Source organism: Ornithodoros turicata, chromosome 5 (genome assembly GCF_037126465.1).
Source record: "Ornithodoros turicata isolate Travis chromosome 5, ASM3712646v1, whole genome shotgun sequence".
Classification (NCBI taxonomy): Eukaryota; Metazoa; Arthropoda; class Arachnida; order Ixodida; family Argasidae; genus Ornithodoros; species Ornithodoros turicata.
Genome location: NC_088205.1, coordinates 11104271 through 11130240, shown reverse-complemented (window position 1 = coordinate 11130240; position 25970 = coordinate 11104271). Strand labels below are relative to the sequence as shown.

The window sequence follows — 25970 nt, the reverse complement described above, 5'->3', positions numbered from 1 at the left end:
AACTGGTCGACCTGGGACCACGTTAATTAGTTAGTACCCTTGCTTTTGATCCATCTCGGTAAACCTTGAAGCCTATGAATAATGTATTCTTCAAGCAAAAAGATTGTGCCCTCAATTTATCTACAGGGTGTTTTACGAAAAATGAATCAAAGTTTTAAAACAGGGTTCATCGCACACCAAAAGCACGGGCTGCATTGTGTTATACCAGTGGTGTGAGGATAATCAAACTATTTTTGTTTTGTAATTAATTATGTGAAATTAGTTTTTTTTTTAGTGATAAGGATTAGAGCCAAAGTGTCAATGCGAAAGTTGTAGCGGGCGATACAACGACATGTGAGATGAGCTTTTTTTTTTTTTTGAAACTTTGGTTCTTGCTTTTTATTTTTTTTTTTGTTTTTTTCGTTCGGCTCAAAATTCGTTTTCCTTCTCTTTCAAAATTTGTGGTACGGGAGGCATGAGCGCGCGAGTTCGAGCTTGATTGCGGCAATAGATGCATTCGAAGGGCAACCAGTAAGACAGCGACATGAGCACCACGGACGTAACGTCAGGTATCCCAAGCCCGCAGGTCGGCGATGGAGAAGCACAGCAGACTCCTTCCGAACCATCCTTAGCATCTGAGGAGCCCATCACGCGGCAGGTGCCTCAGCCTGAAGAGGAACTGTGCCGCTTCTGCGCCATGGGAGACCAGCATGAGGTCCTCATCACGCCCTGCAACTGCGAAGGTAGGGCAAAACTCATCGCGTCTTGTCAGTGAAGTGTTCTTAACCCATCGAGTGAACCGGGATTACAGGAATCATTTCTCAGTCCCACCAGTCGTGCTTGGAGAAGCGCATAATGCAGAATGGGCTGAGAAGTTGTTCCCTCTGCAACTTCAAATACAAGTATAGGATCAAAATGAAGGTAAATAATTGTGATTGTGCGTGTGGGTGACTCCTGCGTACATGTGAAGTGGTTTCACGTAGTCGCTCCATCACTGGTTCCAAGGCGAAGAGCATAGGAACGAAGTGTTCCAGCTGTCCATGATGATGGCACAATACACGTGCGACCTCACCATCATTGTCTTGGCAGCTATGAAGGGGGTCCATTTCTTGCTCCAAGCTCCTTTCGTGGCTGCCTTCATATCTGCTTTCGTCTGCACCGTTAGCATCATCTTCTGGTTTACCTATCTCATCAACGATGTATGGTATGATTCGACTTTCAACGGACGTCCGATAGCAAATGCACACATCTAAGGGTTAAACACCCCGTCGAATGAAACGGTCGAGAAGTCCATTGGTGTTCGTTTTATTCCCAGGAAATATTCCCGCCCGCTGCGGAAGTGGATGTCGCAGAATACTGTGGTGGTACTGCGGGTACCGAAGCGTCCCAGCAGTAATCCGGACGAGGCCTGCGATTCTACCGTGGAGCTCGGCGTGCGGGACTAGACGCTACTTTTGCAACAGATTTTGACGATAAATACGTTCTTTTGCGTACTGCCTATTAGTTGTTATTGCAATAGTTGTTGTGTAAGGAGTGACATCTACAGAATTATAGGCGCAACTCTCTAGCCTCTAAACTTATTATCCTCAGTTATAGAACAGTTGCTCAATACTGCTGTCGTTCGGGATTTCTTCTGAATTGTACGCCATCTAACATCAGGTCCTGAGAACGGTTTTGAAGTTGACAGTGTCTTCCTGGATTTTAAGCGTGCATTTGACACGGTACCGCACTCACTATCATTGCACAAACTGTCACCCCTTCAGTTACCCCAGGCGGGGCCTGTGAAGGAATGTGAAGAAGCAGCCACACATCTGGAACACGGTGATCACACGGACCATCACCGAGAGAGAGAAAAAAAAGAAAAAGACAGAGAAAGAAAAAGAAGAAAAACGGTCCCAACACAGCCGCATTTCACGGACGCGAAAAACGTGTTGCTGGACGGTTCATTTATGCGCGTACAATAGTTCATGGATGGCAATCGAGGTCCGGCTAATATATTCCTTGTAATCTATCTGATTCAGGCAACATGTATTGCAGTCATTGTAATGAAGTGACTGACAAATACTGAAAGAAAAAAACAAGCTCATTGTACATTTCCATTGAGAGTGCAGGTTTGGCAAGTTTGGCACACTTTCCGGCAGTGGTTTATTCAGGATCGTGAGCAAGGGGGAGGTGGGGGAGGGGGCATAAATTGCTGAGGATTGCATAAACAAGACGCTAACAAGTAAAAACGCGTGTAGTAACTCTAGGCCCTAAGCGCGAAGCTAATTCACGCCAAAAAATACTGCTTTCATTACTATTCCTGTGCTTCATACGAACCAAACATTAACAACTTTTAATTGAGTCATAGCAATTATTTATAATGTACGTTATCCCGAAGCAGTCCCGTTTGTAACTATCTTCGGTCGTCGGCCAAAGAGTTGTTGGTCCGCCCCCACGTACTTGTACCAGTAGTGTTTCATTGTATCCTGAATCCAGCCCATGACAGTTGTGACACGTGTGAACACTGCAAGATGATTCGGAGCACCGCATCCTTCTCCCCAGGAAGTGATTCCTGCCAGTACCCATGGCGCCCTAAGACCAGGACATATGAATGGTCCTCCTGAGTCCCCATGTTGAGAGCAGATAAATGGAGATAAAAAAAAACAATCCTAGGTCAAAATGTGTAAATGTAACTTTCCTCATTTGTGGCAGACACTATATAAATGTATAATCGAATTGTTTCAGATTTTTTAAAACTTTGCTAGTAAAGTGATCAGTTTTAATATATGTTAACGTGAATGTCAACTTAAATAACAGTGTGGAGAAAATCTTTGCTCGGCAAAGAGACAGTACAGTTAACGCAAGTTTCAAAGTAATACTTGTCTTCCAACAATCAGTCTTGGAATCTATTTCAACTTTTAAAAAATTTGGCCCTATCGGCGGTCTTACTATATACAGGGGTGCGCTTGGGATAGGCCTTCCGGTGATTTTTTTTAACACTGTAAAGATACGACCTAAAAGGTATCTGTAACAATCCTGCGGCAAATTATGCAGCATGAAAGTCAAACTGCGGCAGAAATATTTCCGTGACTGTTTATCTCACTGCGTGTGACGTAAGCTGTGTCGAACGTAATGCTTTGTGTTTCTTTTCCTTTTTCATAAACCTGCAGAACTGCAGAATCCAATTAACCCGGTCTTTCAATGCAGCATAATTCAAATGATAACGCTGTTTATCTTGACTCGGTGTGACGTATAACCGTCGAACTGCGCGTGGTAGTCCTTCGTCGTAACGAAGACAGCGGGGCTGGGGGAAATTCATGCAAGGGGCAATTCGATGAAAGCATGCAGTGTCCCAGAGCTGCGACAGAGGCCTCGGATGATTGCGGAAACACCGTGGGTGCCTTAAAACGTCTGTTTAATGCAGAATAAACATTAGTAACATTAGTGATAAGCTCCCTTGGCAGTCTTTTCCTTGATGTGCATCAAGTAGAGGGCGCCAGCTTCACTGGATGTACGGGCTTTCACCGCTTCCCAGAATCCAGTTAGAAATGTATGAATTTCGGCCGGGACAGCTCGAGACTTCAAATAAAGCGATACTTAGGAAAAGTCGATATCGCCATGAAGTGTATTTACTACTGTGCTATTATTCTAATTGTCTTTCCTTTTTGCTTGGGGTATTGGTCTATTGTTCAGTACTGTCCCTGCACGCTGACGTTCGGAAAGCGACGCTAACGTGCAAAAATATCGTTACCGTGAAGCCAACACAAAAAGAAACGAACTTTCTTTGTACGAGCAATTACGGGCGCAATGTACTCTTTCTCTCTTCCTCGTCTTCTCACGAAGGGAAAGAGTGGGCTGTCATTGGTTTCCTCAACTAATTCGCCCAATCATCGCCGGAGCGTCAGTCGTGACGTTGCCCACGGGGGTGGCATCCAATGTATTGCTCCGTAGACGAAAGCGTGCTGGGCGAACGCAATGCATCCTGGACAGGTCCTGGTCGCACGTCACAGCGAACGTCAAGGCACACGTGACCTTAAAGATGGCGGCGCCCGTGATCGGCGGCCAAACCGTTTGTAAACAATGCGGTTGTTGTTTCTGGACGACGTTTTGGATGTTTTTCAATCACGGCAATTATTTTTATCCGATAATCCCGCAGTAAAACGCGCAGTTTTACACATTAAGCCTCATATTGTTGACAGCTTCCATAGATGTGGTGACGACCGCGCGTTAAGACTTACCGAGCCGATGCTATGTACGTAAACTGAGGTGAAATGGGCTACCATGTTGCGGAAGAAGCACCGCATAGTTTACGCTGGCAAAATATGGTCATCTCTTGGTGTTATGACGGTGAAAATATGTCGATAAGCGGCAAAACGACACGTAAACAAAGTCCCATGACCTCAAAATGACGTTTTCTATGACGTGCGACCAGGACAAGATGGCAGTTTTGCCAAAAGCACCCGCTTGAGGGTAGTTACAACAACGGCGGGTTTGTGTCACCCCTGTGACGTTGCCCACCTCTGTGAGGTCGGCAACGGCAAGCCCTCTCGCCATCATGTCACCACCATCATGTCACCACCATCATGTCACCACCATCACCGGAGATCGTTCGAGCATTGTCGCGCTTTTTGAGAATAAGGGATGGAACGCGTATACAGTGCAGCTTCTTTCGCTCTTGAATCACGAACGACGAAACGGATGAATATCGTTCCGGTTGTGTTGGCCTCGAGGTAACGACACCTTTCATTTCGCAAAAAAAAAAGGAAAAACAAGATCACTTTACTGTCCCCTTAACACAGTTCCACAGCCACCGCACATGACGCAGTAATGTAGCTTCTTGCTTTCCTTTCCTACAAAACTGTGGTGCATTGTTTAAGACGTGAAAGAAACAAGTAAGCCGAGAAGTAGTCGCACTCACATGACATGTGTCTTTCCCACCTCTTGAGTAGCCGGCACAAAACATGTTGTCTGTGACTTCGAGATCCGAATAAACTTTTCTGCAATCGTTGTTTGACCACACAGGCAGGTGCACCTTCAGTAAGACTTCAGACAACGGTCCACCTGGCAACAATGAAGCAGTACTATCAACTTTCCCAATTACTGTTTTACCATTCACGCATAGAATAGGTTGTGTCTACAGCGTCATAAAGGCAGATGGGACAATGTGGCGACACGTAGTTTAGAATAAATTGCATGACGTTACACGTGACAGCTTTTGTAAATCGTAAGATGTTAACGGCACCGAAGACATATGGTGTACAGACCCCGTTATTGATTGATTGATTGATTTGTAAAAGAAAAGAATGGAGATGTTAGTCTCGAGCCACTCGGGACTGGCTACTCCAGGACGCGTTATTCAGGAAACTACACAAATATATACACTTTGAAACGGAATGGATGAAAACATCACCACAAAACTTGGCACCAAAAGCAACAGTGTAGGAGAGCCCACGTGCGAAATCTCAATGCACAAAAAACAAAGAGCGTCACAACCAGTCAAAGAGGTCCGTCGACCTCGTTGTTCCTGTAAAGTGGTTAGGTAACTAGTGTTGCATAACAGCGCCAAGAGAACACCAAAGAAGAGATACGACAACGCAACGCTAATCGTATATTTTGGAATTGGAATTGGAAATGAAAAAAAAAAAAATATGGAGATGGGAGTCCCGAGTCCTGACTCAGTCGGGACTGACTACTCCAAAACGCGTTTGTCGGTTGTCGTATCTTTCCTTCGTGTTGTCATGGCGCCGTTATTCAGTAGTAGCAATGTAGTACCAACTACCCCAAGTCTCTAGGTTGGTTACGTCACTTGGCTCCTTTGTCATTTGTTGCGATACTGAAGCTCCCTAATGGCCTCCGGGTAACTGCATAGGTATTCGACATTGCAAGTATATAAACAGACATCATATCGAAATCGCTTCAAGAGGGAAATACCTCGGTACATAACGCTACGAAGCATTCACACTAGCATGGTGATCTACCCTATCGACCTCAAATTCAGAGACTTACCGAAACGAGTGGCTCCCCATCCGGTTGCTATGCATTCTGCTCCGACGAATTGTTCACCTGCGTCCGGCAGGTTGATCGGTCTTACGTAAGGGTTTTTGTGAAAATCGAGCGGGTCAGACAGCAACATTAACGCCACATCGTTGTCCAAATTGGCAGGGTTGTAGTACGGATGACAGATTATCTAAGAAAGAAGAATACGTGTCACCTGAGCGCTGCTGTTGAACACAGTGAAGCTTATAGGTCAGTAAATAAAAAAGAAAAGAAAAAAATGTAATGGAAATGACGTCGAACGGAAAGGCACTCTATTGATTCCGTGTTTTCTTCTTTGCGAGGTATTTTTGAACTAATCGTGTGAAGGTGGCCTTAAATGGCATATCTGACAATACTTTGTTTGAATATCATATAACCTACAAATGTCTCTTCCGGGTTTTGATTGTCTATTGGGCACCACGGACAAATATTTCCCTCTCAGGCTTGATCTTTTTCTTTCCTTATTTTCATTGTATAGCGCGGCCGTTTCATGATAACTTTCAATAAACTTTCAATGACGGTACATCCAGCGCTCCACTGTCTTACAAGAGTCTTCTCTGTAGATAAGTTAGAGAAGAGCACGTCACAAATACTTAAAGGGACAGACGCATTCGTTACAGTGGATTTCGAAACTACAGTGTCACTTAATTCCTGGCAGGCCACTCACCACAATATCGAAAATCCCACGCTAAATACTGGTGTAGTTCTACTGTTATTCGACGGAATACATGACAAGAGCAGACGACGGATATTGAGAGCATGCCGGAATTCCCGCTCTGGAAAAACGAGAAAACGTCATTCTGTAACCGGCCAATGACGGCACGCATTTGAGAAAAGGAGTGCCGCGACCGTGCAGGCGTCTCATACAGTTACAGGCACAGGGGTGACACAAACCCGCCATTGTTGTAACTACCCTCAAACGGGTGCTTTTGGCAAAACTGCCATCTTGTCCTGGTCGCACGTCATAGAAAACGTCATTTTCAGGTCATGTGACTTTGTTTATATGTCGTTTTGCCGCTTACCGACATATTTTCGCCGTCATAACAACAAGAGATTACCGTATTCTGCCAGCGTAAACTATGCGGTGCTTCTTCCGCAACATGGTAGCCCATTTCTCCTTAGTTTAAGTACATGGCATCGGCTCGGTAAGTCTTAACGCGCAGTCGTCATCACATCTTTGGAAGTCCACAATACGACGCTTTGTGTGCAAAACTGCGCGTTTTACTGCAAGATTATCGGATAGAAACAATTACCGTGATCGAAAAACATCCAAAACGTCGTCCAGAAACAACAACCGCATTGTTTACAAACGGTTTAGCCGCCGATCACGGGCGCTGCCACCTTTAAGGTCACGTGCGCCTTGACGTTTGCTGTGACGTGCGACCAGGACCTGTCCAGGATGCATTGCGTTCGCCCAGCACGCTTTCGTCTACGGAGGAATACATTGGATGCCACCCCTGTGGTTATAGGGCCTCTGGAGGGCGCCTCCTCTGCGCCCCCCCCCTCTCACTCCTTCGCTTAGAGACTGACGTCACGCCGCCGGAGCTTCTGCAGCCGCGTAGGCAGCGCTGATCTTTAAAATTCGTTTACTTAATATCTAAGCACTTTTGTAACGAAAAAAATTGCCAGGCAGACTCTTGGCCGATGTCGAACATTGTTATCTGTTTCATATGTGGGTATCCGGATGCGAACGTCCCTGCAATACAATTATAATAAATGTAGTGGTGACATACATCGACTTTGCGGACGAATCTGGATTCTTCTGAGGGTTCGAATCTGCGTAAGTCGTGTTTTCCAAATCGTAATTCATATTTTTCGTAGTAACGTCTGAAAGAGATGAAATCACACATGAATACAAGCAGAGAGAAGGAACCACCAACGTTATGCTCATCCTAATAAGAGTGACCGATTACAACTCAATCCCATGATAATACACAATAAACAAGCGCTGTGCTTTAAACGCGAATACAACTTGTGTAACTGTATGTTGATTAGCAACCGATGGTATACACCTGCAGTTCGTCAAGTAACTCACATTCACGAAGTGTCCCACAGAAACCATTGTTATAGTATTGCTCCCAGAAATGCCTGCTACGGCCTGTGCTTTACTCAATTAGTGCACAAGCAGGTGTTGAAAAGGTGATTTCATAATCGACATGCAACCACAAAAGAAATGACTCCACCTCTGATACGTCTTAACTAATTGAACATAAATTTTCTGTCGCCTTGAGAAACATCTTATTGGTCGACTTGACCATTATTAACAAACTAAAATTCGTGTTTATGGAAATATGATTCAGTACGTACTCTGTCCAAAAGCAATGGGCTGCAGTGACAACCCATTTTTCGTTTAGTAGGGAGGCTCCACACAGTTCAGTACTTCCTCCGTGATACGTCCTGCCGATGAGAAGTACTTGCCATGGGAATTCGTGCAGCTTTGCTTCTGTGCCACCCACTATCCGTCCATTCCCACTTCTTACGCCAGCATAACCTACTTAACGAAGGACATGATAAATAGGTCATCTCCAACTGGACACAAGACACTACACACGAAGGGGCACTACTTTCCTCTGGAGTGGATCCCTGGCCATGTTGGAATACGAGGCAACGAAGTAGCGGATACGGCGAGAGCAGCGGATCACCGCATCCATAAACTCGTTCCCAGCATGCTCACAAACGTTAAAGGCGATCTTGATGGTGCCGGCCGTAGCCACTTAACAGTGGCGTCAAGATGTCCCACAGTGTTCATTCCTCCACGCGGTTAACCTCACACTATGCAACTTGAGGGTAGAGTGTGGTTGAATGTAGGTTGTATCTTTCTCTTCCGCCACAGGTTGGGCTTCAGCAACTCAATACTGCCCCTGCAACTACTGTGCACAAAACCTAGGCTCTTCCTGCCACCACTGAACACACCCTCACGGCCTACCGACACTTATGCGTGAACTAGAAACCATGGGGAGAAAACCATTCAGGACATCCGAGATTCTTGGAACATGACGCAATGCCCTCCCATCATCGCCGACCTCCCTGACTTTTCTCACAGCCACAGGTCTATTAGACGAACGCTAAGCCGTCGTCACCATCAGCCAAAGCCACCATCGCTCATCAAATAATATCAACCCATAACATCATTATTCAGGATTTAATTGTCGTTGTTGTTCATCTCGAACTACGAAGTGGAGAAGGAAACATTAGGTCCCAACAAAACACTTCGACACGGTGTTGGTGACCCCTACATACTTCCCTTTCTCCAGACAGGCATGAAAGAGGGATTCTGCGGCTACCCTACTGTCATGTCTCTTTTATGTCACTATGTTACAGCTTGCACCTATTGCGCATTGCATAATTGTCATTTAGACCATCTTCATTTTGTGCGTGATGACAAAAGTGAAGGAACCACTCGACACACGAGTTTTATTATATTTTGAGCATTCTGGGAACGTTTCTATGGCTCGTACGGCCAATAAGCATTACTAATCATTGAAACCTACCCTACCAGTCAACTCAAATTTAACAATTTGCGGCTGTGCTATATAACTTAGGAACAACCTTTTTATATAGGCGGCTTCGATAAATGCACTTCCTACAGATTTTGATATCTACGGACATCAGATAATCAGCAAATGCATCGTTATGCAGAGCGACTTACCATGTGCTATCGTGCACGCGAGAATAGCGAACACCTCAAGCTCTATCGCAAGTCTCATTATCAATACTCCCCTTCACAACGTCGTATGCCAACGTCAGATCGTGGTGTACACAATAAGCCTGCGCACGAGGGCCTTGCACGTAGAAAGCACTGTTCTCAGCCCCTGTGGACTTGATTGATGTTCTTGCAGCGGAGACGGCGATAGTTTGAGTTATGTGAGGGGAAACCAAATTGAGCTTTGCAAGATTTCTGTAGACGTTGCATGGATTAACGCGGCAATGTAAATGAACAACTCGCGCTATCGTAAACGAGACCATGTCCTTCATATCCTTACTCAACCCTGTCTGCGATTGAGGGACCAAAAAAGGACATACAGGACGCGGAGTATGTTATGGAGGGATTGGACACGGAGTATGGACGCGGAGAGTAGTTGAGGTTGATAACAAACAGCTACGTAAGTGTGCCATCAGTTTCCGGTGCTACATTTTGTACCATATTCACAATGTTCTTCCCGCTTCACCGTGTGGTGTTCTTCATCCACAGCAGCAATCATGAGATTTACGTAAAACACAAAAATGGCGGAACTTTTGCTCTCCGTTGCAGTACAATGATACACTTGAGACACACCGTATCATATTATCGTCAAAGGGCGAGTATGCAGTGATTCGGTTGAAGAGTGCAATATTCATAAGAAAACAAAGTTCTCGTCTCTCCTACTTGGAATGCACATTTAATGAGGTAAAACATGTAGTTTAAATGTGTTTGCAAGTAGCGCTTGGTGTGTGCCTTCTCTCCTCCTTACCGTCTATTCGCTCCAACTTCCATTTCAAATTCTGTACCAACTAGCCTGTGGCGGTCCATGGAAGACAGCCAGCTAGCACCGTCCTAGCGTGAGGACACGAACATCTGCCTTTGGGCGAGGGAAGTACTATTTTTGAAACGTGATGTGGCAAGCTTGCACTTGTACCATCCTATACAGTTGGCGATTCGACATCCACCCGCAGGAACGCTCTACCAGCGCCGGATCTGGTCTCGTTGGAGGAAGACCACCTCCTTTACATTTGGTTATGAACACCACGTCCTGCGTAATTTCACCATTTGCCATCCTAAATTTTACGGCGATCCAACAGTGAACCTGCTCTGGCAGACAAGTTGCTCCAGGAGCACTGTTCCACAGGGGAGTCGCAGGCAGACCGAGATGAGATCCGTACCCGGCCACCACCAGCTTCGCCATGGTTGTCCCTGGCACCTGCCCTGGGCACTTCCCAGGGCACTCGGGCGAGACCTAGCATCTACGCTCTCGTACCAGTCACGGAACTGTCGCCCACTCAGTAACCATTCAACGCACTCAGCATTCAAAGCTGTTCACAGACAGGATCACATCGCGCTTGTTCATACCACATCCTGCTGATGCTGATGCTGCGGTAGCTCAATTGGTAACGTGCTGGCTCGCTGAGCTCAAGGTCGCGGGTTCGATCCCGGCCGAGGGCGAGAGCAATGGGGAGAGGTAAATATTGCTTCTATCGCACGGTGTGTCGGAGATTTCCGGCGCACGTCAAAAGAACCCCAGCTGGTTGAAAATATCCGCAGTCCTGCCCTGCGGCACGAGCAACATGTCGCCACACTGCGCAGACTAACCCACGGTACCCTTATTATTATTATTTGCTGCATATGCCACGATCACAAGCCGTGCGCCCCGTCGTCCGTCACCCGCGTGTCGTCTTTATTCTCCCCTTCGTAGTATCGACGTGGACCTCAACCACGTGACCACTCCGTGTCCTATGGGGGGCCGAGTGACGTGGCGGCCCGTGGACAACGTCAACGCGACTCTGCTACCGTGCACCTTCGCTTGCCAGCCAGTTCAACCGGCTACGACCTACTAGATTATAGCCACCATGTCATAATCGGCAAGCCCTATGAGGAGCCCGTTCGCTCAATCCGCTAGAGGCGCTACTCATCGACCCGCGAGATGTACATCATGATTGGACAATGAAAATTTGAATTTTGAACGCGCAGAAGCAGACGTACGACTACCGTAGCAGACGACAGTAACATATATGAAAACGCATTCACTGATGGTGATAATCAACTTTAGAAAGAAGCATCCCTCGTGCAACATCCACCGCTTGCACAAAAATACGATGGCAAGCTAAAGTGCAAAGTAGTATAAAAATTGAGGAAGCAATAACCGGGCCGATGAGCAGCGCCACCGCTAGCCTCCAACTGCGACGCTGGGAGAGTGTCCATTTGATATGGTCGCTATAATCTATTAGGATGTGCTATACCGACACCGTGCCTGCGTGAGGGCGCGAACATTTTCGCGCCGGGACATTCCATCGCCGCCGATCAGGACTTGTGCTGGAAATCCACCACCTCCCACCTCTTCAGGTTCAACAGTCTATGCCAAACGTGCAATAACTCAAAGACAGTAGGGTATAGTCTCCCATGTCATCTTCCTCATTCATCTGTCGCTGGCGTAGAACCGCATACGAAATAATACATTTCATATCTCGTGCCTCAGGTTAAATTGCCGTGCAATTTTTATTAGCCCACATATGCAGTAGAGGCACAGACGCGCACACAAGCCCCATAAACGAAAAACTTTTATTTCTCGACGGTTAGATACAACATTGTCTTCACATGAAATTAAAGGATATTTCATGGCGAAGTATGCAAGCTTGCTTGCACATTTTGCGATACGAAATACTTGTATTTGTATTGATTTTACACAGCTTGATTGAGCACAGCATTACCCAACTGAACGACGGGTTAGAGGGTGAAATCATTCCTTTTCATTATGCTGTGAATCCACTTCAACACAGCCTCCACACGTGTGTACACAGCAGGCTTCCTTGACTTCCCACAACCATGGCCCCAAGAAGTGATTCCAGCCAATACCCAGGTGTCATCCTCCCTTGGGCAGACCAATGGACCTCCAGAGTCGTTCTGTTGTACATCAAAGAGAAATGTGTGAGGAGTATAGCATGTAACGTCTTAAGATAACAGACATTGAGAGCTACTACTTGAGAGTTGCTCGCGGCTAAAAACAGACGCTTTTGTTGCTAGACTTGTCTATGAATGAGTACTAACTCTCCACCGGTGAAACTTCAGGAAATGAATGTGAGTTAGCACTGTAGGTACCGTAGAAAACCATTTTGATTAGAAATGGCCAGCAAGAGCAGCACGTGAGCTCGTGGCGCTGCATTAGCGGGCATGTTTGTTTGGCTCCTTTTAGCACCGTAAAGCAACTGTGGCTGTAAGCAGTACACAGTCGCAGGCAGATGGGGTGTACGAGATGAGACGAGACTGAGGCTGGGGGTGAGTGTGGGTTTCCGATCAATTTCTGTGAGACCTACGTAGACAGACGTCGCGAAAACCTGCCGGAAAAGCCAGGGAAAACCTAAGGCAGCACAGACCGGGACTTTCTGTCACCGCCGACCAGGACTCACTAGGACACCATGTGCGGCAAGGTAAGTACTTGTGTATAACATCCTTGCAACTCATAAAAACAACAAAAAAGAAAGAAAGAAAGAAATAGAACTTCAATCTTGATCTACGTTCCATAACTAAGTATCAGAGGTCATTAAGCAATATCCTTTAGGTATAATAATAATAATAATAATAATCAAATGATAAATAAAATGATAATATGTTTATTTTAATACCAAGGGACCAACCATAAGTGTGGAGCTGGGGTCAATAGTCAGAAAAGATTCCCAAGCCACACCACAACCCACACCGCCTACAGTACTGCTTGTGGCATACTCGTCTGAGATCTTCATTCACACGCACAGGAGCCATCTTGGATTGGTCGCCCCTGAAGGTGTTGCAGTGTTATTAACGCTTCAGCATTAAAAGCATAGTTTCAAGGAGGAGGAGAGTGGTGGAGAGAGAGTAAGGAAAAGCAGGTCAGGCGCGGAAGTCAATGTACGTGGAGCGTGGCGGGTGAGGTCGCAGAGAGGAGCACAGCACCGGAAGCGGTCTTGGCGGCGGGCCAGATACGCGGGCGAGTCTGAACTTGCGGTTATGCACGGCGCGTATGGGCTGAATTCAAGTACACGATGGGGTCTGAACCGAGTACGAGTTCGAGGCCAAGTAGAAGACGGATTCTGGTACAAAGGCGACGAGCTGCCCAGAACCGAGAAACAACCTAAGCAACGTCAGGCAGCGGATGCCGCTGCTCGGCGCCGAAAGCGGGCGAACGAGACGGAGGAAGAGCGAAAGCAGAGTTTCAAAATACGCCGCCGGCGTGGAAGAAGGCTTGCGCCGCTGCCTGTGTAGTTAGTAACAGTTAGTGATAGTTCGGGGCGGATAGAGGTGGGTAGGGGTGGATAGTGGGTGGGTAGACTGAATGCAAGCGCATTAATTACATTAAGCATCCTTCAATTACTGTGTTTGAGAGTGACCCGTGTGTCGGACGCGTCTATTAGTCGAATGAAACAATATTTCAACACTTGGAGGTTTCAGACAGGATAAAGCACGAGCTATAGATTTCAGAGAAGTACGCCGCAAGCAGTACACCGGATTAATCCCGATTAATGATTTTTTTTTTTTTTTACAAAAAAGAGCGCCACGTTTGACGTGAGACGAACAAGATTCATGTGTGTCTGATATAACATATGGAACAGTGCTTTCCCTCCTGGCACACAGGGCAGACGCAGACGATTTTGCAGTCTTTTCCCCATGCAAATGATCGGGATTGCAAGAAACAACACTCACCTGGCATACGTCTTTTCCTCCTTCGTCGTACCCAGCACAAAGCATCCTACCTGTGTAATATTTGTCACCTCCATAATATTTCTTACAGCGCTTTCTTTCCATTACAGGAACGTCAACCTTCTGCAGCCGTGTGGGCTGTGGGCCACCTAAACACGAATTCCTCAGTTACAGTTGTGTGATTTGCAGTTGAAACAGACGCGCAGCGCTCAAAGCAGACACATAGCAATTTGTTACGAAAGCTTCTACATCAGAGTGACATGGTGAGTCTACATCAGAAGCAGCACGTCATAATTTATGGCTTCCACTGTTGTGCAGTCGGATCAATGATACAGTTCCATCGAGGCTTCGCTTTATACTGTGAGTCCTTGTAATGCGAACACAGTGTAGAGCGGGATGGAGCATGCCACTACCGAACGACTATTTACTTAAAATTTCTTATTTACCTTATCAATTAGACTTTCCCGGGAAAATGCGGGATATCACAATTGGGGCCAGCCATAATTGAAATCCATAATGTTTTCTTTCTCTTTCTTTTTTTTTTTAAATTTTGCTATGCAGATGAGTCGGAACTGGAACAATACACCTTTCGAGCGAAAACGGAGGTCTTCGCTAAAGGAATGTAAAAATTATCGGGACGTCCTTTGTTGTTATAAATACCAAGGTACGCGTATGCAGAACGCATATCTCTTATTTCCATGAACCGTTCCTATGTGATGTGCACCGTCATCGTGTAACATGTTACACGATCTTACTTTCAGATTAAATACGCTTCCTACTGTCATCGTTCATTTTATCATGAGTATCTTCCCAGCGTGAGGCTGGAGCTGCCAGGCCCGTGGTTTTAGACGAGGTTCGAAGACGTAGAGATCCTGGGGTCCAGATCCTTCTAGGTACACGATTTTTCAGTTTGTTTTTCAATGTGATTAGATTTTTATCTGTGTTCTTGTGAGCTACCGAAGAAGGAAGCTACCACAGAAGAGAAAAGGAGAGCTAAGGGCACCCGACGCCATGACAAATTACGGTTGCACGCTGCATTAGTCGTACATTCACTTGGACTCACCGTCTGACACACTTCCCCATCCACTTGCTGTGCACATGCTTCCGGCGAAATTTTCTTTGAGTCTCGGTAAACAGATGGGTGCTATTCCAGGATTGCTGTCAAAGTCCAGCGACCTTTGTAGTCTCACCAGTGCTACGTCAAAGTCATGAGGAATGACATCGTATTTGGCATGCACTATGACCTGACAGAACGAACAAGGAGGAGAATGAGAGATATACTAGGGAAAAGGGGGAATCTTTAAAAAAAAAGTAGCCTAGACGAACAGCTGCTAATATCGCACAGTTTTGTGTGGACACGACAGCACGGTCGAAAGCGGGAGTGTGGTGGGGATCGTACAATAACAAAGGGAGCTAGCGCACTTACCGCATACAATGTGCATGCCACCACCTCAGTGTCCCCTGGAGCAATTTTATTAGCACGGCCGAGATGAGATTAGAGGGCTTTTAGCCGTTACAGAATTTTTATACAAAAACTATGAGAACATTATAGATGCCGGTCTTGCTATTGAGTTATGCGGCCAAGCGGACATCCTGTCGAAGAAAGTATGCAGCTACAAAGATTAGTAATTACCTAAAATTCATTAATTAACGTTTTAAGTACGGGGTTTCGGGCATAAGCCTGATGACAGATTGATTGGTCCTAGTTGCAAGGCATTTCACGCTTAACAAATCCTGAACCACGAATGTGCATCCTCGAATTTTGACATGCAAAATGATCGGAAACCAGAACCGCGGCGACGGGTAATGCAGCGAGCGCAGCGCTCGTTTCACGTCAGTGGGCCACGTGCTCTCGGAGAGGAGCAATGGAGATGAATGGAGTAGGTGCCGCCCAGCTGGTCAGATGAGCCTCTATCGGCGAGGGTGATCGGTTTCGGCTAGTTTTTATATCAAAATTCGGGGATCGATATTTTAACGCACGTTCGTGTTTCCGGATTTTTAAACGTGCAATGGACTTAAACGAGGATAATCTCTCAACCTTGATACGTCGCTTTTGCCCGAAATTCCCTAATTAAAGAGTTAATTGATGAATTTCAAGTAAATAGTCAGCTTCTAGTTACGTATTCTCTTCCAGAGTATGTCCGCCTGGCCGTAGAACTCAACTGCAGAAACAACATCTATATGCTACTCTCATAGCTTATTTATCAAAAGTCTACAAAGGCTAAAAATAAACACCCGATATAAGACGTATTGATACACACAGTGTGTATGATAAATATAACCAATATTGAAAATCAATATCTGGCGTCCGAAGATACATACGTCTTTGTCGCTAACAACTTGAAAGTCTGCAGTGGATTCGTCCGCTTCTAAATCAGTTCTTCCAAAGATCAATGTTACATTGAAAGGTGGTTCACTGGAAAACAAAATATACAAAAACGTAAATGGAAGGATTGTCAGGAAATGGAGTAATGGTAGCCTGTCAGTGGCCGACTACTGCAAGCAGCTTCATCATCACCACCACTACCACCCTGCCGCGGTGTCGCTTCCTACGTGCAAGCATTTTTTGCACAGACCACTATTTCGGGAGCGTGCAAACTTTCAGTCTTGTACGGTCAACACATATGATAAAAAAAGTAAAAGCACTGAAAGAACTGTTTAGCTTAGCTGAAAAGCTTGTACGCTCACAAAGATAAGACGAAAAGAAGCAAAAAGACGCAGACAGGCTGGTGCATGGATGCTAAAAGGACGATACCCAAGAGTAAAATTTGGATAATTTTGTGTGTGTGTTGTAAGTGTTTGTTCCTTGTCTCGCGTGTCGTCCTTTTCGCAACAAAAATAAGGTTTCAGTGCCCCAGGCAGCACAATGTACTGGAAGTCGAGCGCAATCGGGGTGTACGGTATGTGTCCTATCAATGTTCTTTACCCAAGCAGCACAATGTACCGAAAGGTGAGTGCAATAGGGGTGGGCTGTATGTGTCTTATCACTGTTCTTTAGTTTCACGCGTCTGTTCAAGGCCTTCCACCTGCCTGTCCACCCCTATTGCGCTCAACTTTCAGTACATTGTGCTGCTGACGGGTCGGTTCAAGGGCTTCCACCTACCTGTCCACCCCCATTGCACTCGACTTTCAGTACATTGTTGCTGCCGGACGTTTTAACCTTTTTAACCACAGACCACCATTTGCAAGACAGCTTTCTCCATGCAGCACCGGCAGTAACATGGTTTTCAGCGGCAATATATTGAGCTTCTTCAGCTCTACAGTATTAGCTGTACAAGGTTCGGGTAGCGTTAGGGACGTACCGGAAGCAATGCGCTGCAGTGATGACCCAGTCTTTGTCGACAACCGAAGCCCCACAGTATGGAGTGTGATTATGTGAGACGATCCCTTCAGCTATCCCAACTTGCCATGGGAACTCCTGCGGCAGTGCGTCCTCGCCCCCTACAATGCGTCCATGGCCCTTATTACCTTGACCTCTCTTGCCGCAGCCTGCGGTGGAAAAGCGTCCGCGAGGCAATGTTAGTGTACCGTCGATAACGTTCCACGTCTCCGTGAAGGTACCGTACGTACCGGGACCAAAGGCGCGGTGTATGACTTGTAGAACTTTATACTTTATGATTTCTGTTTTCACATGACGTCAAACGAACGCGTATGGCTGCCATGGTGGTGGTCACTTTTTCGGCGCAGCTGCCGAGATTACTAGCATTTGCTCGAAAACGAGGACTTGAATGATGTTTTGAAATCCAGTAGCGTCCGTACCCTTCTTTTGTTTCGAAGACACTTCGTCATTGTCGTCCTCCCACTTTCTTTTACGATAACTATAATTATCGCATTGCAAAATAGCGCAGTTTGTCATATTACAATGCTGCTAGCATGAAAAGTGACCACCAGTGGGAGGAGCATGCCTCGTCGCTGCCACTTCACTATGTGACGTATGTGAAAATTCCCTCTTCGTTGACTCTGATCTGTTGATTGGGTGCGGTAGATACGCCACATCGGAAGTCAAATTTTTAACTGTCTACTAATCCCGAGGTCGCACTTGACGCATTAAACGCACGATATGATAGTAACTTCAACTCCTAAACAGCCAGCAGCTCGAATGCCATCATTCTCTCCCCTGGGGGCTTAATCGCTTCATCGTCGTAACGGTCGTTACAATCAAACGAGTGGCGTGAAATTCTAAAAGGCGGGCACGTGACATATTGCTCGTGACGTGTACCACGGCCTTCACGTATCGCGCGAAGAGCGCCGGGCACGTGTTTTATCAGGTGCCCTTTTTTTTAAATTTCCCGCCCGCCGTTTTGAATTTGCCGCCACTCGTTAGCTTGTAACGACCGTAAGGACGATGAAGCGATTAAGCCCCCTGATTCGTTGAAAACAGGAGGCGTACACCTTTTTTTGTGACAATTATGCAGAACATAATTGTAACGGAAAATGCGTACGCCTCCTGTTTTCCACAAATCGCTTAATGGCTAGCACGTGTAGCGGTCTAACGATGGGCGGGGCACTCCTCGAGAAGAGCACGTGATAAAACATGCGCACGGCGCTCTTCGCGCGGTACATGAAGTACATATCATGCGTCGCACGCAATGTGTCACGTGCCCGTCTTTAAATATAGGCGGGCCTCTTTCTGAGGCAATTCCGTTCATACGCCACTCGTTAGGTCATTAGACATGCAGGCGACGATGTCATTCGAGATGATGGTTGGTTAGAAGGTGAAAGTTACTGCCATTCCGTTTACTGCGTTAAGTTTGGCCTGTGACTGGGGTATAACAATCATTACTACGCAATAAATATTGTGTTGTCGTGTTACCGTGTATGGGCGAACCCACCGAGTTTTCCTGTGGCGGGATATATATCGGCAGCGCAAGCGACTGGGTGCTGCTTGTGGATAACGTGTTCGATTGCGGCTACATAACCACCGTGAGAGAAGGGTCACTTTCAGATATCACACGGTGGTGGCAACGATACCACGTTGGCGCAAGCAGTTGTCCGAGGAGGAACTTTTCCAGTTCAAGCGTAGGCGTGCCGAGGCACACCGAAGACTGCGTGCCAGGGAGACTTCAGAGAGCAACGCGACGCGAGTCTGTTTTATATAGCGAAAAGCTAAGCGGGTGGGAATTTCTCGCGAAGACGACAAAGAGCTTTAACATCGTCAACGCTGTAAGCGGGACGCCATGTGAGGGTGTCTCGTGAAACCCACTCGGTTCAGCGTAGCGTGTCGAGTGTTCGGCCGCTTGTTGTTCAAGTCGGACGTGACCGCTGTGAAAGACCGCTTCGTGAATGTGCTATAGGCATGTTCGGCTGGAGTTTCGGGGGGCGACAGCAGCGCTGCTTTTCTCCCCTGGTGGGCCAGTCTTGCAACTCTGCTAAGTACACTCGTATTCGCTTCGGCTACAGTCGCACGTGTTGGTTCAAGTTTTTCGCTTAATCACTACCGTTCGTGCCACAAGCGTTCGTAGGAACAACATTAGTACCTTTATTCTCACTATAAGGGGGGATACACTCTTAAGTGGCTTGTAAGTATCATTCCCAATGGCATGATTGCGTTTGTTTCTGAGCCCTATGGGGGACAGCACTCAGATTCCCTCATAACAAGGCAGTCTGGTTTTCTCACACATGTTCTGCCTGGTAATGAGCGACAAGGGTTTCCCAGCGATAAAAACTATAATGGAGGAACAGGGAGCTGTTCTCCTGATGCCACCATTCAACACTGGGGGAGGTCAGCTTTCTGTAGAGGACATGAACTCTACACTTGTCATAGCACAAGTAAGAATCCATGTAGAGCGTGTAATTCAGAGGTTGAAACTGTATAATGTCTTGAACAACGGCGTACCGCTTGCCCTAATTCCCCACATGGGTAAAGTAATGAAAGTGTGTGGGGCCCTTGTCAACCTCCAGGCACCGATCATAAAATCTTAGCTATGTTAAATGTCCTACTGCTCTGCAAATGTTACCAAGGCCTGCTAAACTTCCATGGAAGTGGGGTGCTGAGAGACGTGAAATAAAACATTGAGAACATACTAACTTGTGACATATACAGGGTCCGCCAAGATAAACTCCCGGGTTTGTAGTGCTGATAAAATGAATTATGCGGGACCCTCAGAGCCAAATCGCATATCAGAGGATGAATAATGCTCTAGAATTTCATCTCATAGCCTTGCCTTGCTTTTGTTTAATTCGCCGTGGATAATTCGAAAAAAGGAAAAACCGCGGCTCTTTTAACATTTCCTATTGCCTATACGGCGCTAAGCCTATAAAATCACCCGCGGGCAGAGGTGGGGAAATTACTTTTATTTTGTAATGCATTACCATTACTCATTACTTGCATAAAAAACTAATGCATTACATTATACCCCTGTCACACGGGCATTTCGATCCTTCTCGAATCCGATCTGCATCGAACTTCTCGAGCACGCTCGAGTTTTGACGCTGCTACACGGCCACTTTCAATGCGCATTGAATCGTTGACGGTGTCGAGAATATAGGCAAATGAATAAACGGAACTCATTAATTTCGCGTTTCCTATATAACAGCGATATTAGTGGTTTTATCGTATACCGACGTAAGCATCATTTGTAGCTTCGCGCGCATGTCCGTCTCAAGTTATGACAGTTCACCGGGGTCGGGGATGCAAATGGCGGCTGTCGAGCCGTCTTGAAATTCTCAATCCTGTTATGGGAACTGTCTTGAGTCAAGCAGGATCAAAGTTCGATCCTGCTTGGAAGCGGCCGTGTAGCACCATCCGATCTGCATTGGGTTCAAGCAGGTTCGGTCGAGCAGGATCGAAATGCCCGTGTGACAGGGGTATTACTCATTACTTTTGAATATTAGTAATGCATTAGTAATGTCATTACTTTAACAAAGTAATGGCATTACTCTGGCATTACATTTACATTTTAGGCCATAAGCCTCAAAGACGCTATGCATAAGTTTTTCCCTTGCTCTTTTTTTCTTTTTTCTTTTTTGCTATAGGCAATAGCTACCCGAGTATCCCCAAATTGGTGCCACTAAATCCCCGCAGAAGCGAGTCTGATAGGCAAGAACTATAGATAAGGTTTATTGCAGATGCCTTTTCTAGCATTATGGAGCCGGTTGATGACGCCCGGCCTACAGAAAAACTGGCAGAAAAACTACCTCTGACAGCACAAGAGAAACTAACACAGTACAATACCAAAACAGTGAATCACTACAGCAATAATTACGTGTTACCTTCATAGAGGCTATGTTCCTATTTCACTGGTTATCCTTTACTTCAAATGCACGCAGGAGAAAATCGGTGATATCATCATGTAGACACTTGTGACACACACCGCCGACTGTTGAACCCTTGCAGAATTCCCCAGGCCGCGCCTTTCTCTTTCCATGTTGCCATGTGCTCATTGTTAAAGGCGGGTTGAAGAAAACATGGATGTTCCAAATCTTCGCGTGGCGCAATGAACATTCGACAAAAGTAATGAGTAATGCCTCCCTGCATTACTCAGTCGAAATGTAATGCATTACCATTACTCATTACTTGCTGGCAAAATGTAATTCATTACCATTACTCATTACTCAAAAGTAATGCATTACTTCCCACCTCTGCCCGCGGGGCAAGACTGCTATCATGCCGCTAATCCCGCTGCATCCTGCACAATCACATTACAGAACCCTTCCTATGTTGCGTATTGCTTGACGAGTAGCGTCCCTTTCTTGACATTTGCTGGAGATTAAAAAAAAAACGTTTTGTTTGTTTGTCTGTCTGTAAGAAAAAAAAAAAAACAAGGAGAAATTGAACTAGTCTCCCGATTTGTTCTGCTACTCCTAACAAAATTCTCACCCCACCCCACCCCCAAAAACTACTTCTCAGGTGCTCTACACGCAAGTTCGCCATTCACTATCCACATGTTCACTAGAGAAAAAAAAACTAGAAAAAAACGTCAATCCCGCGCACTTCAGAAAACGAGTAAGAGAGCCGAAGCATATCCCACCCGTACGAAGTACTGTGTGGCTATGCACACAAACAGCACACCGTGTACTTAGCAGAGTTGCACAAAACTGCCACAGGCGTCTCTGAAAGCAATGCGCACTCGCGCCCTCTGGCCAGCCGTACAGGCCTATATCGCTGGTTAATTTATTTATTTATTTATTTATTGGTTTATTTATTTTATTTTATTCCGTGTTAGCGCCGTGTTAGCAACCGTAGGAACTGTAGCCACATTTGCTGTCTATCCCGCAGCGAGTTTGTACCTCACCAAGCCACTTCACCTGCCACCTCTGCACGAGATAAGCGATACGTTAGTGTCACCATGGATCCCCGTCATGCGCATCAGGCGAACATGCCTGAACATGCCTGTGGAGGTGGACAAAATGTTTCAATATCTTCCGTTAAATATCTTCAACGTTAGCGACGACAGGACTGTACGTGAATTTGAAGAAGATAGCGTGCAAAACAGCATACGCGCGAGTGAGCCATCATAATACGCGCGAGGCACCGTTAAGAAGAAAGAGATGAATCAATTGTTGCAGTTCATGTGCCAGAGCACGCTGTATAAGCACTATGGAATAAAGGTTCCGAAGGAACCATTGACGCTTGCATGGAAGCGTTACAGAAAGGTGTCGACTTAAAAGATCAGATCTACTTAGGGAACCGCGACGACTGAGCCACGAGATCTACCCTTCCGTGTTCGACAACGCGATCAGCGAGACGAGACCTATGTGTTCCTCAAACGCTCCCCAGTTTGGTCAACTGCTTCAATCCATAGAACGAGTCCAGTTCACAGATGAATGCCACCCGATGAAGAGCCGCAGAGTCTTCTTAACAGGTCCCTCGGGTTGGGACAAGACCTCCACTTTGAATCTGCTCAAGGAGACGAACCGCCTCCAACCCACCCTCCTCTTCCCCCCCCCCCCCCAGGCCGTTCCAGGTTATCCCAGATGAACTTATGCATTAAAAGCTTCACAGCGAAGAAGGTAATAGAAGAGGAGAAAATGGGCTCCGCGAGAACCGAAACTCATGCAGCTCTGACATCACAGCGCTTGGCGGTACCAGTGAGGCACCGCACGAGAAGTCACGTGTTCACTGCTCCCGATGGGAATGGACGCAACTCTGTGGAACTCTCTGGAGCTCTGTGACGTCCGCGCTTTGCGCGGGAGTGTGTTCAGGGGCTTGTATCTCGGTAAGGACGACATGTAGGAGAATCATTCGTTTTTCGTCAGTATTCTGGCGTGCGGTACAAGGCGTCCATAATAAATGAACAGCATCTGTGAAAGTGTTCCAACCCCCATAATTCGCAGAGCCTCAATACACATGTTACCGACACAGCAGCTGTCTAGGCGCTGGCCAAGTGCAACATCCTCGCACTCCCAGAGACCTGTACCAGCCTACAGCGAGATATGGAAGGCTTGCCTTGCCAAGAGGAAAGACAACCGAAGTGCCAGCCAGTGTGACCATATACTCCACAAACGACAAAACTATCCTAGCGGTTAATGCAGTCACTCTCAAAGTTGACGGTCGAACATGCCCTAGGCACTGCAGACGAAGAACATGCCCTAGCCACTGCAGACGAAATTGGTGACATATGCACCGCAGAAGTGGCCTACAAGAATGCCCCCACCCTCATCGCGCTGTCATACATTACACCAGTGTCTCCAAAAATCCAAACTCATAACTTTTCGGCTACTCTATAAGCGACACCGTAGTAAACTTGAAGTGAACGCAACTTGCCCATAATTGTCATCGGATACTTCAACACAGACATTAAAAGTCCCAGAACAACAGGTTCGTGATCCTTATGAAGAAAGCCTGCAATATGTGCCTAACCAGTGACTACAAAATTCCAACACCGCGTATACGGGAAGTGTTATAGTTTGTGCCTTCATCACGGTCTCCATGATAAAAGCGCTAAAATAACGCACAGGACGAAAGCAAGACGACACACACGGATAGCACTATCTGTGTATCGTCCTGTTTTTGTCGTCCGTGTTATCTTAGCGATTTTCTGATGGAAGGTCAATACCAACAGGCACAAGTTGACACGTTGTGTTCATCACAGACATATAGATAACGTACTTGTTGCCAATTGCGTCAGCTGCTTCAGTCTCTGTCCGCCGTCGGATAATGCCCACGACAAGCTAATAAATGTTTCCGCATTTCGTTCACCATTTCATCCGCAATCCTTGTTTTTTTTCAGGAATGCGGATTGTGCATGTACAAGATGCTACGAACATGCACTTAAAATACAACAGTAAATAGTGAAAAGGGAAGTTGTACTTGAGACACAGTAGTAGTAGTTAAAAAAGTAAAAAAGCAAAGTAATTGAAGTAGGGTAGTAGTTACTCGAGAAATAATTTGAGATACATTCAATATACTCGATTACATATACTAGAGTGTCTGCCATGAAAGAGAATAATGTGTTTTAAATTTTAACTTTAACCGCAGGCATTATTGGTGCGTGGTGTGAGTTGTATTTCACAATGTTTGCTAGTTGTCTCTTCATTTCCAAAATAATCAATTTGGGCAAACATAGCTTACAATGTACCGGTCAGGTATTGACAGTGAGCAACAAAACTCCCTGAAACGAACGGAAATGTTTTGGTTCGTAACGATATCAAAAGGTTCCATGGGGAAGGTAAAGCAGAATGTAAAGTACGTAACGGCGGTGGGGGGGGGGGGGGGGGGGGGGCAGTGAAACCAAACATGGCATGAAGACAGACAGACAGACAAAAGGTACGGAAGATAAGGATTATCACACAATACTTTCGATAAAAATATTGCGTAACTAAAATGCTAAGAAACGCATTTGAAATGCAGCATTTGAACCTGGTAGTCAAGCTCAGATACGTACTAGTGCGCAAGAATATTTCCAATTAATGAAAGATCGCAAACTGCTTAGTCTAGAAAGTATGCAATAGTTTCATCGAAGGCGTGAGTTCGGAAACATGCGTCGCAACTCCACCAGACGCTGATAAGGGAATCTCCCGCAAGAATGGATACAGCGTCATACTCCAACAAACGAAAATTGTAGAAAATGCAACAAGAGCTTGTTCGCTGGCGCGCTGCACGGAGCATCATTGCAAGAGCAATGTTATAACACTGCTGTCAGTATGAGGACTTCGCAATGATATATAGATGGTCATAAATAAACGATATATAAATCATATCTCACTCACTTTGAGCTAACGTGCAGGTCGCACATGCCAGTAGCAGCACGGCTGCCTTCATGTTAAAAAAATAAATGTGCAGCTGAACGTCTGGGGCGTTGTGTTTACGCCGCTGAAGTGCACAGTTGCCTACAGAACTAGTGGAGGCTACTATATAGGTACTAAAGTGAGAACATCAGCATGTACAGGCACGATAAATGTGCCATGTATCCACGGAAGGGTCTTTCCTAAGAGGTGAAAGATTGCCGTCCCACTTACTAATTATATCACATGAGCTTAGTCTGCCCTTGTTAGCCTCCGATAAAAGCTGATGCAGCAGTATACGGAGCTAGGTGTTCATTTCTGCATCAATCTAGTATAGCTCAAGGCCGTGTTCTTTGAGCACATTTAGTAAAGCTATAGCAGCATATCACGAAAGCGACTGACGTCTGAAATTGAACCTCTGTAGGACTGCAGATAATTCCGA

At 46.1% G+C, this 25970-nt stretch overlaps 2 protein-coding genes across 2 annotated transcripts; one reads left to right on the top strand and one right to left on the bottom strand.

Moving 5' to 3' along the window:
* The first annotated feature begins 438 nt into the window (after positions 1-438).
* On the top strand, positions 439-1475 carry LOC135395299 (E3 ubiquitin-protein ligase MARCHF3-like). The gene is made up of 4 exons (XM_064626527.1): positions 439-722; positions 791-900; positions 963-1183; positions 1295-1475. Exons 1-4 carry the CDS (start codon positions 524-526, stop codon positions 1422-1424), a joined length of 660 nt encoding a protein of 219 aa, XP_064482597.1. The 5' UTR covers positions 439-523; the 3' UTR covers positions 1425-1475.
* Positions 1476-1908: 433 nt separating this feature from the next.
* Positions 1909-25650, bottom strand: LOC135395199 (transmembrane protease serine 9-like). Its single transcript, XM_064626439.1, has 11 exons — positions 25514-25650; positions 17665-17851; positions 16685-16778; positions 15426-15606; positions 14366-14511; positions 12418-12592; positions 8305-8488; positions 7731-7824; positions 5968-6148; positions 4880-5022; positions 1909-2553 (listed from the first exon to the last, which is right to left on the bottom strand). Exons 1-11 carry the CDS (start codon positions 25563-25565, stop codon positions 2305-2307), a joined length of 1686 nt encoding a protein of 561 aa, XP_064482509.1. The 5' UTR covers positions 25566-25650; the 3' UTR covers positions 1909-2304.
* Between the last annotated feature and the right edge of the window lie 320 nt (positions 25651-25970).